Source organism: Phragmites australis, chromosome 11, assembly GCF_958298935.1.
Source record: "Phragmites australis chromosome 11, lpPhrAust1.1, whole genome shotgun sequence".
Taxonomy (NCBI): domain Eukaryota; kingdom Viridiplantae; phylum Streptophyta; class Magnoliopsida; order Poales; family Poaceae; genus Phragmites; species Phragmites australis.
Window position 1 is genome coordinate 30171891 of NC_084931.1, and position 13702 is coordinate 30185592.

The 13702-nt window shown below is 49.1% G+C and overlaps 2 protein-coding genes across 2 annotated transcripts; one reads left to right on the forward strand and one right to left on the reverse strand.

Moving 5' to 3' along the window:
* The first annotated feature begins 5703 nt into the window (after nt 1-5703).
* LOC133884155 (interactor of constitutive active ROPs 1-like) lies at nt 5704-6870 on the forward strand. Its single transcript, XM_062323515.1, has one exon. It carries the CDS (start codon nt 5704-5706, stop codon nt 6868-6870), a length of 1167 nt encoding a protein of 388 aa, XP_062179499.1.
* Nucleotides 6871-11237: 4367 nt separating this feature from the next.
* On the reverse strand, nt 11238-12662 carry LOC133885428 (gibberellin 2-beta-dioxygenase 3-like). The gene is made up of 3 exons (XM_062325143.1): nt 12268-12662; nt 11821-12172; nt 11238-11745 (listed from the first exon to the last, which is right to left on the reverse strand). The coding sequence occupies exons 1-3, from the start codon at nt 12660-12662 to the stop codon at nt 11506-11508; spliced, it is 987 nt and encodes a 328-aa protein (XP_062181127.1). The 3' UTR covers nt 11238-11505.
* Nucleotides 12663-13702: the final 1040 nt, after the last annotated feature.

Sequence of the window (13702 nt, forward strand, 5' to 3'; positions counted from 1 at the left end):
CTCGCAGAGATTAGTATAACAACCGGTAGGTGGCCATTTGTCGGACGCCATTATCAGTAGCGGATGGGGAGTCGTCGTCGTCTTCATAACTGTCATGCAGACTGCGTCAAGACAGGTCATCTTCTCGTAGAGCTGACACACCGGGGAAGGACACTGCCGACACTGTCTTTTCTTCTTCTTCTTCCCCTACGTACCGTGACAGACCCTAGAGCGTGGCAACTGGTTCCCCGGCCGAGAGCGCTGTCACATGGAGCGCGGCGTCGACGACTCGGATGGGCGCGCCAGCACAGGTGGGCTCGCCTTGCTCGCCGACGGCGTAGCCGTAGCAGGTGTCCGCCGGCAAGAGCACGTCGGTCGAACTCCTCGAGCTCTCTTCCACTGCCTAAGAGCATCGAGTGGAGCCAGGCCTTGGGCGCGCGCGCGGCCTTCGTCTCGTTTGGGCTGCAGAACTACGGCCCGAACACGATCACGAATTTACCCGCAATCCAATTTGGGCTTCATGAAACCGTGCATGTATTCCGCCTGGGCTGCAAAACTAACGCCCAAATAGGATCGCGATTATTCCACGTGATCGTGCGATAAGTTGGGTGGTCCAGATTGAGTACGGCAAATTTGCGCACCAAATGCCAATTTCCAAGAAGCACTCCCAAGTCTGCGTCTCTGATTTAGGCAGGTCCGTTACGAAGGAAAAATTTCACTCGCCCTCCCAACGTTTGGGGTATCAGTATTATTTATTTACGTTAAAATTTATGATAAAAAGTATAAAAAGACTATAAGATTAATAAGAAAATTAATAGATAAATAAATATAAAGTGGAAATGATATACCGATGAGATACTATATGGGTTCACGTCATAACTACATGTGGATGTGGAGTTGTCTTTCCCACGTCCGTTCGAACGCCCTTCACCTGCGCGACGCGCCATGTGCTCTCCGACAAATGCGACCTCCACTTCCACCTCAGGTCGCTCCTCCAGCGCCGCCACTTCTCCATGGAGACAGCCTATAGCCTCCCTCCTATTAGAAGCATCCTGCGGAGACTCTGCTATGGGTGAGACCCCCTCCCGAGCAGCCTGTACTCAAGAGGAGTCGAAGACTTGCTGCCGCGATCACGGCCTCGATCGGCTGGGCGCCCTCCGTGCGGGTCAGCAACCACGAGCCCGACGAGCTGAGAACATGGCCAGAGCCGTCGTGCCGGTGTACGGAAGCACGAGGAAAGGACTGCGACGAGCCCAACGTGTTCACCTACACCCTTCTCGTCAGGGCGCCGCACCATAACGATTGGGTCGTCGGCGCCGCGCCATAACGATTGGGTCGTCGGCGCCGCGCCCAAGGTGCTCGACGAAATGTCAGGAGCTAAACCTGCAGGTTCCGGGGCTGGCAATGCGTTTTCTCAGCAACGTGCAAAGCTGTGAGGCACTTTCTTTTGGATTGGCATGACAAGCAGGACGTGGTTCGACCTTTCCAACCAAAACGATCCTCACTTTTTGTTGTCCCCTCATCAAAAGCTACTGGTTAGCGATTAGCACCATATGGATAAAGACCATGAACAAGAAGGGTGTGTTTGGTTGCGTCTTGTAGAACTGCATTGTAGATTTTGGATGAAGAGAAGCAGATCGAGGAGGAGTTGTATTTTAGAAAAAAAAAAGAGTTTGGTTGGTTGGATCGATAGATTTAGGTTGAATTTGAGTTTATATTTGATAGACTAAATCTGAGGTTGTATGAGAGGATTCATTGTTACATCCCGCGAGCTTGCATCCGAGTGATGGTCGATTCCAGTGTGTACGCTTATGCAGCATCGGAGCGTATCCTGCACGAGCGGATGCAAGCACGAGCGTGACGGCAACCAAACGCGTCTCTCTGTGGGCGTATATACGCACGAGCGGATGCAAGCACGGCCTGATGCACTCATCCAAACACACCCCAAAAGCATGCCCTTTGCAGAGCTAAATTGAAGGAGGTAATCTTGCCTCGGATAGTTTTGAGTACTTTTCATAACCTTTTCATGCCACAAACACAAAGTCACCAGTTTATTGGCAAAGGAAAGAAGGCGCGATTTTCTTTTACTCCGTTTCTTAGCAACTGGGTGTTGCTGCCCTGGACTCTTAGGAAGCAAGTGATCCTGCCTCTACATTGCCTGCCTGGGTTCCTTTCCCTTGTGTGAAAACCCGTCTGCAAGACGCACATCTTATGACACGTCAGCAGGATTTTGTACAGGTCGGCGAGTCGTCGAGGCAAATCATGCAGCGGCGCGAGCCTGAAACATGCATGACTTTGCAACGAGGCTTGGAAAGGCATGACACACCACAACCTTTTGTTGGTTCGCTTTGCCCTGGAAAAGAACCGAAATCATGGTGTCCACCGAGCACTCACCCAATCACAGAGGTTATATATACAGGGGCCAGGTCTACACGATGGCCGATACTTCTTTCCCTTCGCGTCCGAAAGCATCGGGACCGTAGCCTCCATCAGCGCCCCGCACGACATGCTGTCTCACGTGGAGATGCCGGACACGGCCGCCGCGTGCACCGGCGTGGCGGGCATCAAGCTGCTCGGCAAGGTCATCACTACCCAGCAGCCCGTGCACCACGCGGTCGTCGGCCCACCGAGGCTGCAGCAGGCGTCAGGGCGCGGGAGCGTCGACCTGCTGGAGGAGGCCGCGGGCCGCGCGGGCGTGCGCCGCGGTGCCGGAGCCGGGACACCAAGTTCTGCTACTTCAACAACTACAACGTCAACCAGCCGCGCCACTTCACCAGGCCTACCACCGCTACTGGACGGCCGGCGGTGCGCTCTCGTCGGCTCCGGCCGCCGCAAGAACAGCCCGGCACTACTGCCATCGGCACCGAACGATGCCAACACCACTACTAGCGCCGACGACCCGTGTGAGCTTTTCATGGATCTAACCGGCCGGGCCCATGTGAGCTCTGCACAGGAATTGAGGTGTCTGTTCTAATCTTCTTCTGTTGACTCTGCGTCATTGCACAGTTGTTTTAACCTTTTTTTTGGGGGGGGGGGGGGGGGCTTTGACTTACAAAGTTCTATATAGGAATTTCACTCCTTATTTGAAGTAGCAATGTACTCGCAGTACAAATTTAAGGATCGGATGCCTCAAAGCACTTGGCAATAGCTTATAGCTCACATATGAATCAAAACCTTATATGGTTCAAAGGACTTTGGATAGTAGATCACACATGACATAACCCATATGGTTGTATGGGTGTTGTACCTTAAAGCGGGTAGCATATAAAATGTTGGATTTAACCCATACGGTTGTATAGGAGTTGTATGGCATATGAAATGTTGGATTTAGTTTTACATCGAAAATGAGCACGGCTTAAAAGATAAATGATTTCTCACCTATCAGGCTAGTTTTTTTTTTGTGAGTTAGCTTAAAATCTTGATCGTGTGGCTCTGGTTGTGCCTATAGGTTTAGCAAGGCTATTGAGACCTGAGTTGAGGGCACTAGCTCGTGGGTAGAACGAGGTACGCACTGTAACGTTAAATACTTCATTTTTACTAGGGCTCTTGATCTATGAAGCTTCGCACACTAAAACATTTGGGTGATCAGCACACTAAAACATTTGGCTGACCAGTGTAGTAAATAATTAAAAATCGTTTCTCAATTAATAGCTGGAGAGGAAGGTGGCGCACAATAGTTTTGGCTGGACAGAACAACAGAAGTACAAGTTTTCAGGGACAAATTTCAATTGCTCACAGAAGGCCTGGCGAAAAGAATGCATACCCCTCTGGTGTATATGGCTCCATCTCCAGGAACATAAACATGTTCGACAATGTTGCTCAGGTACCGGCAACACAGAGCAAAATAAACAACAAATAGTACTGTGGCTGCATCGATCCGCTTGAGAACGAGTCCGTGAAAATCCTGTGATCTTTTGATTTTTGCCTCTTCTTTCTGTTTCTCCTCCACTTAAACAAAATGAGTGCATCTACAACAGAATTGCAGGGCGGAGAACGAGCAGTCGTTAAACCGAAATTTTCCATGGCCCCCCAATCCAGCAAATTATTCAGCTGTACTACTGTAGAACACCATACCAGAGGAAATCAAAACACCCAATCTGCTCAATCAAAATACCCAATCTAAGTGGAGTGCATTTGATTCAAATTCAATTGTGGTAGGAGGATGACCATCATATCGTTATCTCTTCTGACATAATTAACGATGTAATATGGGGGAGACTATTGTTCATGTGACTGAAATTAGCTTCCTTTACAGTCGACGACGTCAGACGTTAGATTTGAATCAAACCGCAAGAATCTGTCTCAGTTCATTTTGTCTAATAATACTATTTTCATTTTACTTGCTTAAATATTTTAAAAATTATTATTGGTCAAAGTTACTTAGTTGCTACCGTACCAGTGTCAATTATTTAAAAACGGAGGTAGTATCTATTTTAACAAATACGATAACAATTATTATCTATTTTTGGATTTTAGCCTTGACAAGTGGGTCCCACGTTTGAACATGAATAAGTTTCACTCAACGAGGGATGAGATTCGAACGCGCTACCTCCTCCAGCGGTCACACCAGGCAGAGCCAATGTCACTGATCAATGCATAATGCTTACCTTGGAAACAAACCAACGCGCTAAATTGTTTATAGCTTATAGAGCAGCTAAGTCTCTCAAATGTCGGAACGTCTGCTCGGTACGCGAGGCGAATTCGGTCCACCAAGACATGGCTCCTAATCCTTATCTGCCGTACTCGTCAGTTTCTTCTTTCCCTCAACTTTCTCTTCTTTACAACGAGAAGCTGCAGGAGAGAGCCGTGAAATGCAAACTTGGAAGCTACATCTCCGTGCAGTCCGGGACGTGCTGGTAAAATCTCGCATCATCCAGCCATCCAGGTGAGATCGATATAGCAGCAATCACTTCATTGCTTTAATCAATCTTAAACTCACATTTGGTCAGTTATGTGCTTGTATAATTTAGCATTTAGTACTAACAAGGGGCATTTTGTAGGCCTGAAAAATCTGATCGTTACAATGCATGCGTTTGGGTGGATTTCTTCAGATAAATAAACGTTTCTGAATCTAGCAGAGTTATCAAAAAAAAAAAAAAAAACCTACCAGAGTTGAGTGCAAGTAGGGACAAGAAATATTCCACGAGTTGAATTACTTCCAACCGATCATCTGCATGAATTTTGAGCAAAAGGAAATGAGAAAAGATAAACAACCTAATGTGCAACCAGAACTCCAACCAGATTAAGCAGTTCCAAGTTTCCAATCAGTACTAGATGCAAGCACATCAACATAACACCGGGAGGTTGACGTGCGCACCAACCAAACATCCTCAACGTTCGCGCATTGAGCGATATATTCCCAGATCTGAAGTCTCGTTGTGTTTCAGGAGCTCACACTTGTTTTACGATGCTAGGACACACGGCCAACGCCAAGAAGACCAGCAAGTTCGAAGACTCGGACAGTCGCATGTCAAGACCCAGGTATTGTCGATAGTGGCTCCGAGTTTTTCAAGCAATTTCGCACCCTGTTCTGCTAAGATATATGGAACTGAATTCACGAGCACCTTTACTTCAGGGCCGCGTCTGAGCTGCCGCAGCGGACGGCGTTGCGCCTGAAGGCGGGGGCGGGCTCGGAGGCAAGTGGCTGCGTGCAGCGCCGGGCTCCTGGCGTCCGAGGGACGGCACCACGCAGCCCGTTGCACGAGGCAAGGATGTTCTTGTGAGATGACGAACAATGCAAACACTTCTGTGTACATACGGTTAACGAGGTGGCGTTTTTTTTTTTGCGTGGCTTTGAATTTGCAGAGGAAGCTCGCCGGTGCTGGCGCTGGCGTTGGTGCGGGGTCCCGGGTGGCGGAGCTGGAGGTGAAGCTGGAGAAGGCGCACGGCCAGCTCACGGAGATGCGGGAGCAGCTCGCGGCGGCAGAGAAGGCCAGGAAGGATGCGCGTGCCGCGCTGGTGGAGGCCAAGAAGCGCTTCGCCGCAAAGAAGAGGGACGACGTCGCCACTTCGGCGCCTGTCGAACACGACAACGGCAAGGTGCCGGTACCAGCAGACGAAGCTGCTGTTGTCGCGGAGGGTGCCAATGAGGATAAAGGCAGCATGAGCTCGTCGGCCACAGATGTTCTTGACGCGGTTGTGCCGAATGAGTCGGGGAACAACGAGGGCCTGGTCGACGAGGAAGCCAAGAAGACTTGTGATGATGGGGAGGTGAGCAATGCCGTGGAAAATGGTGATGGCATGAAGGGAAGCCCGGAGGTCGACGAGCTGAGGGCGAAGAACATGGAGGTCCACGCGCTGAGGGCGAAGCTGATGGTGATAGATACGGAGGTCGACGAGCTGAAGGGGACGCTGACGGCGAAGATCACGGAGCTCGACGAGCTGAGGGCGAAGCTGGCGTCGAACGACACGGAGATCAACAAGCTGATGGCGAATCTCATGGCCAAGGACGTGGAGATCGCCGCTCTCGAAGCCGACAACGCCGACCTCTCGAAGATGGCCGAGGAGGCCGCGGACGCCGTGAACGCGACGGCCGCGAGGGCGCGGGAAACCGAGCACGCACTGCGGGAGAGCGCCGCGCGGGAGGCCCGGCTCGCCGAGCGGCTGAGGGCTTCAGAGCGCGCCAGGGAGGCGATAGAGGCCGAGGCGCAGTGCTCCCGCGTGCAGAGCGAGCAGTGGCGCAAGGCAGCCGAGGAGGCCGCCATGGTGCTCGGCGGCGGTGCGCCGGGCGCCGCGGGAACCAGCTCGGACAAACGGCGCCAGAGCTCGGTCGGCGCTAGCGAGAGGACAGCGGCCGAGGGTGCGGACGACGAGAGCACCAGTGGGAAACCAAAGGCCGTTGGCGCCATGCGGGTGCTCAGCAACCTGTGGAAGAAGAAGGCGCGGAAGTGAACAAAGGGCGGCGGACGCGATCCTGCAGCGTTGCATGTTCTGTTCTCCCGTCTCCGCTAGGATAACATCTACAGATTTACAGCCCAGCTTAATTTACTATTTATGCTGTCTGATTAAGGTAACTTGGTAAATCCAAATAAAGTTGTGTTGTATTTCTCGTGCGTCACTGGCTTACTGCACGCCTCCTACCGTAACAAACCAGTAAATCATGCGAGGAGGAGCAGAGATCGTTGTGTGACATTGCGGATTGTCGTTGTAATCCTGATGCTCGTCAAGTCGTCATGTAACGGAAATAATCACATGGCTTTCGTTGGAACAAAACTGCACAGAACTACTCAACTACCGAACGAGACGGAAGAAACAACACAGCAAGTGAAATCTAATGTGCTGTACGTGCAGCCCAGCGGGCGTTGGAGGTTATGGCCGGCCTTTCAGGGAGGCCCATACATCTGGGTCTGTCCGGTTGGCCCAAGTGTTTTCAAGTCCGGGAAAATGGGCCAGGCTACACGGCTCATGGCCACCGACGAGGCTACCATGCTTTATCGGCCCCAGACCAGCAGGGCCCACTCGTCCCATTCAGAGCCTCCCGCAGCGCACGGCCTTCCGACGATGAAGAAGACGACGACGCCGGTGACGACGGAGGCGCCGGGTTAAGGTTCCAGGTAGGTCAAGGCTTCGGGGCCGTATTCTTCCCCTTTGGACTTAGATTCTGGGAGGGAGGCTGGTCCAGCGGTGGACAATCTTTGTGCTGGAAATAAAGAAGAACTTTTATTTTGATATTCTAAACATTTAGCAAGATGGATTTTGTACATATGATTGAAAATTGGTAACTAGATAATGCAAGATGTGGTATACATGGCCAAGACGGACAAGGATCTCCTAATTTCACTTCCACCTAAGTTATTAGATTGCAAACGAACAGGAGTGTGTCTAACCCAGAAATCGAGCGAAAGCTGCTAGCTACCGTAACAGTAGAGCTATAATAAAAACACGTACAATCCACTAAACTATCAAAAATGAGTAAGGTACATATCCTACCCCGCTCCTATAGAGCTAGGTCCACTCCTGCAAACAGATGATCAAGAGTTAGTGTTATAAATTTTTATGAACAGTAAAATTGGCATATTATAACCATGGCCAGCACCGTTGCTATAACATTTTATTGCGACTTACTGTAGCGCCCACCATAAATCACTGTGCTACACTTCACTCCTAGTCTGAGGATCCGGATCCGGCCAAGACTTGCACAAAAGACCCGACGTACTCACGTGTAAACATAAGATGAAAAGAATCATCCTGCGTGGGCCTGAGTGTGCTTTAGCCTTTAGCAATGTCTCGACAACATGCATGCATGGATAGAAAAGTCAAAGCGAAAATAAAGTAGAGTTGAAAAGGGAGAGGTAGGATAGTACTAGGAATCAAAATGATATTTACCCCTTTGGATACATTTTTTCTAGCTTTTTTCTAAAAAAATTAGAAGTTATTTAAATGGCTGATTTTTAGTTTTGGTTTCTATGGTTTTTAGTTGATCGAGGAAGCAGTTGTAGCTAAAATAAACTAAAAGGTGAGAAATAGATTTTAGCTGACTTTTCTAACTTTTTAGATATGCTTATAAGCTAAATCTTTTTTATAAAAACTAATAATTAAAATTTAACAGATCCAACCATTTCTTAAAGACTCTAAAACTCTAACCTATGACAAGACACTCTTCCATCGACGGCTCAAAATCCAAGGGCTGACCGTACTGCCTGTACCCCATGATCCCATTAGCATTTTGTCCATGCATCTTGTGCCACAAGCTGTCGGCATAGCCAAACTTCCAAAAACCCAGCCTGCATGTTACCAGGTTGGATATAATGCTGTTGGCTAGAGGCGGATCCAGGATGCAAATGGAAATGTAAATTAAATGTAGGGCTGTTAATTTGAGCTGATTGACGACAAAATGGTAAAAATTGCATATTGCCACTATGGACTGGATTTTAAGTGGGGCCATATGCTATTTTCCAACGTCGGTGCCTCACAAAATTATTTTCCTACGGTCACGACCATGCACAACAAAATCAACAAATGGCCAGGTATAACCCCAACGCGATTCCCATGATCGAACTAATAGTGCAGCTATGAGATGTGGATTGGTGAGGATCTCCTTCCAGATCGGACATGCCTATATGATGAGATTTTGGCGCGAATAAATGTTGTGCGGTCTTGTTAATATCAAATGAAGGTTGGCCGAAGCTGCTGGAATTCGACGCATATACTACTTGGACGTCAAAATTGTGCAGGCATGACCCTTCCTTAGATACGACTGAAACTAGGCCCACATGACAATCGCCATAATCGACACTTAATTTCAGCTGCCGGTGATTAACAACTAACTCCATAGAGATTACTTTTCAATACATTTTCTTTCAAATTTAGTAAAATGAGCCTAGATAATTATACGCATACATGCATGCTAGGTCCGTAATGCGGCTACCACTCGCGTCATTATAATCGGGCCATGCGTCTGCCGTAATTACGAAATATTCACGACTGCCACCCGATATGGCCCAGTTCAAGGCACAAAGCAATATACAGTTACTAGAACTAATCCTGGGCAGAGTACTTGCTCACGTAAGCAGATCATGCATGGCCGGTAAAAGGGGTTCTCCGTGTGTAGCTCGGCAGTTCTTGTATGTATACGTCTCACAGGCAGAATTTTTGTTTTTACCTTGGGCTGTGGTATTGGATGGGGTTTTGTGAGTCATCAAGGTGTTAGGACGTGGGAGAATACATCTTGAATTATTTGGGATAAATTCCTCTAAGGGGCACCACAAATTTGAAGTTCTTGCACTTGTTTATCCCTCACCTCGGTTTCTCCGAAATTCATGATTTTACTACAGAACAAGTCATAAGTAGTGCTCTATCAGTGTCGATTATACAAAAACCAACATTGAAGACGTATCAGTACCGGTTGTTAAACTCCTACATGCGAACAATGGCTGAGGCGCTAAAAACCGGCACTAATAATGAATGGACTATCAGTTCGTGACACAAACTAGCACAGATAGTTGATGATAACCGAATTTTCAAAATTCATAACTTTTTCATACAGTGTTGGATGGAGGTAAACTTTATATAAAAATTATAGTTTTCGATGAGATCTATAACTTTGAAGTTGACAACCTTTTTATTTGAAGTAATTTAGATACCGAAATAATCATGACAAACTTTTAGCATGAGGAGTTAAAAGGAAAATATTTCGTAGTGCTATTAGCAATGAGGAATAGGTGAGATGTTAAGAAATGTATGTGCAAGGGAGGAGCTCGCGGCTTTGAATCCAATGGAACACATATACGTGAAAAAACGCGATGACAACGTGTGCGTGTGAGGTAGATCGGGTCTCGGTCATTGGTTGCTTGCAATTTTTTTTTTATTTTTTTGGCTTTGGAATATCGATTTTTGAACCGACTATCAGTGCCGGTTCCAATTAAGAACCAGCACTGATAGTACTTTCAGTGTCGGTTCAAGAACCGGCACTAATAGTCGGTGACTATCAACGCCGAGTAATCGGTACCGGTTCAAGAATCGCTATTGATGACGATTTTGAATCGGCACTGATGGCCTAATATGCGGTAGTGTGAAATCCATGGTGAAGTTTTGATATTTTTGAATGGATCTTTTTCATGGTAATTCTCCATGTTTAGATGTACCTCTAGTTCAAATTTTATTGAATTTGGAGGTCGTTTGATTGGATTTTACCATTTTGACCTTATTTTCTTGTTGCTGTTTTTTTTCTGTAGTACTAGCGGTAAGACCGCTAGATTAGGAGTTAGACCAGACCTAAAGTCCCAGCGGTTATGAAGTTCTTTTTTGTGTTTTATGGCTAGTTTCAAGAGTCCGATCGCCACAGGTGTGGTCAGACCACCATAGGTAGTTGTTAGATCTCTAGGACCCGATGTTAGACTGCCCTTCGTAGTTAGACCGCCAAGAAGTTCGGTTAGATCGTTGGAATTGACTTTTTGTCCCGTTTTGACTGCTTCTTCTAAGTGTGTGCTTCAGCTTTGTATTGAGGTTTTCCTATTATGTATCCTAGTACCAATAGTTCCTCCATAATATCTGATCTTATCTAAATTTAGAAGATATGTGTGATGGATGAAAATTAGAAAAGACTATCCGTAAAATTGATGAGACATTTTTAGTCACCTTGTTGGTCCTTCAATTAACCTCTCTTTATGTGTTTCTCTTCTTTTGCAGAACTCTTTATTGGAAAAGGTCGGGCTGAAATCGTGCGCTAGTTCCGCTGCGCGCGCACGTGCGCGAATTAGCACTGCCCGCCACGTGTCCAGAATCCAGCACAGCAAACAGGGAAAGCCGACATACTACCATTTATAGAAAACACGCACACACCATCAAGCCCAAAGCCAACGCAAGCTCTCCTCACAGCTACTGTACATTGGAGATTGGACACCTAAAGCAAGACGAATAATCCAGCAGACCTGTCTGCGTACCCAACCCTACGACCCTACCGAACCAGATCGATGGAGCAATCAGTAGCTCTGTGGCCTCCACTCCCCAGGAGCGCCGAGACGAGCTGTCGCTGATGGCAGAAGCGTCTGCATGCACGAACCTGCCGTCTCGCGACAGGTGTGCATTTTAGATGTGGAAGGGGGCCAGGCGGTTGTCGCCGAGGCGTGAGCGGTAGGCAGCCTTCTTGTAGTCTCCCCATGTGAAGTCCCTGTACAGGCTCTGCTCGCCGTGCCCCAGCAGCTGCGGCAGGGGCGCGATCCACTGCGCCGGCGCCGGACCAGCGAAGTAGATCATGGACACCCGCGGCTTGAAGCTGTTGGCCACCACCCGGTGCCGCACACTCTTCAGCCTCCCATTAGTCAGAACCTGCCACAGGTCACTCTTGTCATCTCGACGTACGTACGATCCATGCATGAGTTGGTTGGCGAGATGCATGTATACCTGCAGCGAGTCGCCGACGATGACGATGAAGGCGTCGCGGTCGGGCGGCACGGGCACCCACCGCCCGTCGTGGAGCGCGACCTGCAGGCCGGCCGTGCCATTGGAGCGGAGGACGGACACCAGCTGCGGGTCGGTGTGCTCGCCGAAGCCGGTCACGCTACACGAGTCTGGTAGGAGCTGCAGCAGCGGGCACGGCGGGTAGTGGTTCACCCGGAATACCTGGTCACTCGCCGCGTCCGTGACCATCCTGCTCAGCGCGTCCCTCGGCGCGACGCCGAGCCCCTCGGCCACCGCCTCCAGCACCGACTTCGCCAGCCCCCGCATCGCGCCGACGCACTCGTTGATCGCGTCCCTGCATGCGACACACGCGAAGACGTGCACACCGACCGTCAGCACGCGGACAATGGCTGCAGTGACTGAGTAGAAGCGCTTTTGTTTCTTGGTTACAGCAGCGAGGACGACGGGACAGGGGAGGCCTTGGAGACCGAGGCGTGGTCGACGGCGAGGAGGATGTACTCGAGCCACCCCATGTCGCCATTGCGTCCGATGCGCTTGTTCCCATAGCCGAACGGGTTGGCGGGGCCAGACGCGTCCTTCTCCGCCTGCGGCGAGGCGAAGAATCTGACGGACTCCGCCTCCAGCCTATCCACGACGTCCAAGGGCACGCCATGGTTGACGATCTTGAAGAACCCGAACCGCTCGCACGCGTCCATGACGGCCAGAGCTGCGTCCGGGCTGGAGAGATCGACGGCCGGGACGCCGGCGAAGTTGGCAGCCCCGGGCTCGGGGGACCTCAGCAGCGAGATTTGGTCTAGGGCTGGCGGCTTCGCGAGGACAACCATGGCCAAGAAACAGATCAACGTGCCCAAACAGAGGAGGCAGAAGTATGTGTACCTCGTACTTCCTACCTACCACTGGTCACATGCATGCAGTCGAGAGTGATCAGTGCTGCTCAGCTCGAGCTCAAGTGCATGTGGCGAAGTGAAGCCTTCATGGCTCGTATATATAGGGGAAGGCGAGTGGCGAGGAGGGAGGAGGTGGCGATGGAGACCTACACGGGATACGAAACGAACGGCCGGGAGGAAGTGAACAACGTTGGTCGGAGATGTTCATCCTTCTCCTTTTTTCTCTTTTGTTTTTGCATCATTCGATGCATTTATTTCTGAACTTTTCCTTACCCCCTTTTTGTGTTGATTGAGCACGACAGATCCGGCCTTTATTACTGGGTGACGGTAGAGAGCCCAACACTCCCGGGGAAGAAGAGACGTGCCCCGACGTGATCCGCCGGTGCAATTGGTCAGAGAGCGAGGTGAGAAGTGTCGGAGTGCTGTTCATCTCGGATAATGTTTCTGTTGATGGATTCCTGTTTATACATCGTCGGGGCTTCAATTAGTACCGCATTTCAATCTGTAGTGAGAAAGCGTTTGAACATGTAGTATCTGCTGATGGATCCCGCTAATGTTTCTGTTCTTGTTTGATTCCTGTTGCGGATTTCCAAATCTATTTGCTCTCGTGGCGCTCCTCCTCCTCCTCCCCTGCAACAGATTTGGTAGTCGGGGGCAAGGGCACCTGCGATCAACCACAGGTCACGTTGAAAGAGATCTGTTCAAGTTGTGTTTTCTGGATCTCAACTTGAAAGTTTTACTCTTCGTAAGTTGAAACTTGAAAGCGAATGTCCAAGTTTAGCGGTCATTTGTCATTTGAAAGTTGAAGCCAAAAAAAAAAAAAATACTCTATCTGTTTGGTAATACCTAACACTTTTAACAAATCATGAAGATTTAGAGGACTATTTGTAAAATATTTTATGATGAAAATACTCTTTTTATAATTAGTATTGAGTTACACGAATAACGAGGTAAAATATGAATTGATTAAGACCAAA

Excerpts from the sequence above, each read along its gene's own strand:
- LOC133884155 (XM_062323515.1), top strand. The coding sequence starts at position 5,704 with ATGACGAACAATGCAAACACTTCTGTGTACATACGGTTAACGAGGTGG.
- LOC133885428 (XM_062325143.1), bottom strand. The coding sequence starts at position 12,662 with ATGGTTGTCCTCGCGAAGCCGCCAGCCCTAGACCAAATCTCGCTGCTG. Across the intron at positions 12,173-12,267 it reads GTCCCGTCGTCCTCGCTGCT|GGACGCGATCAACGAGTGCG; the intron begins GTAACCAAGAAA and ends TGTCGCATGCAG. Across the intron at positions 11,746-11,820 it reads TCGTCGGCGACTCGCTGCAG|GTTCTGACTAATGGGAGGCT; the intron begins GTATACATGCAT and ends GACCTGTGGCAG.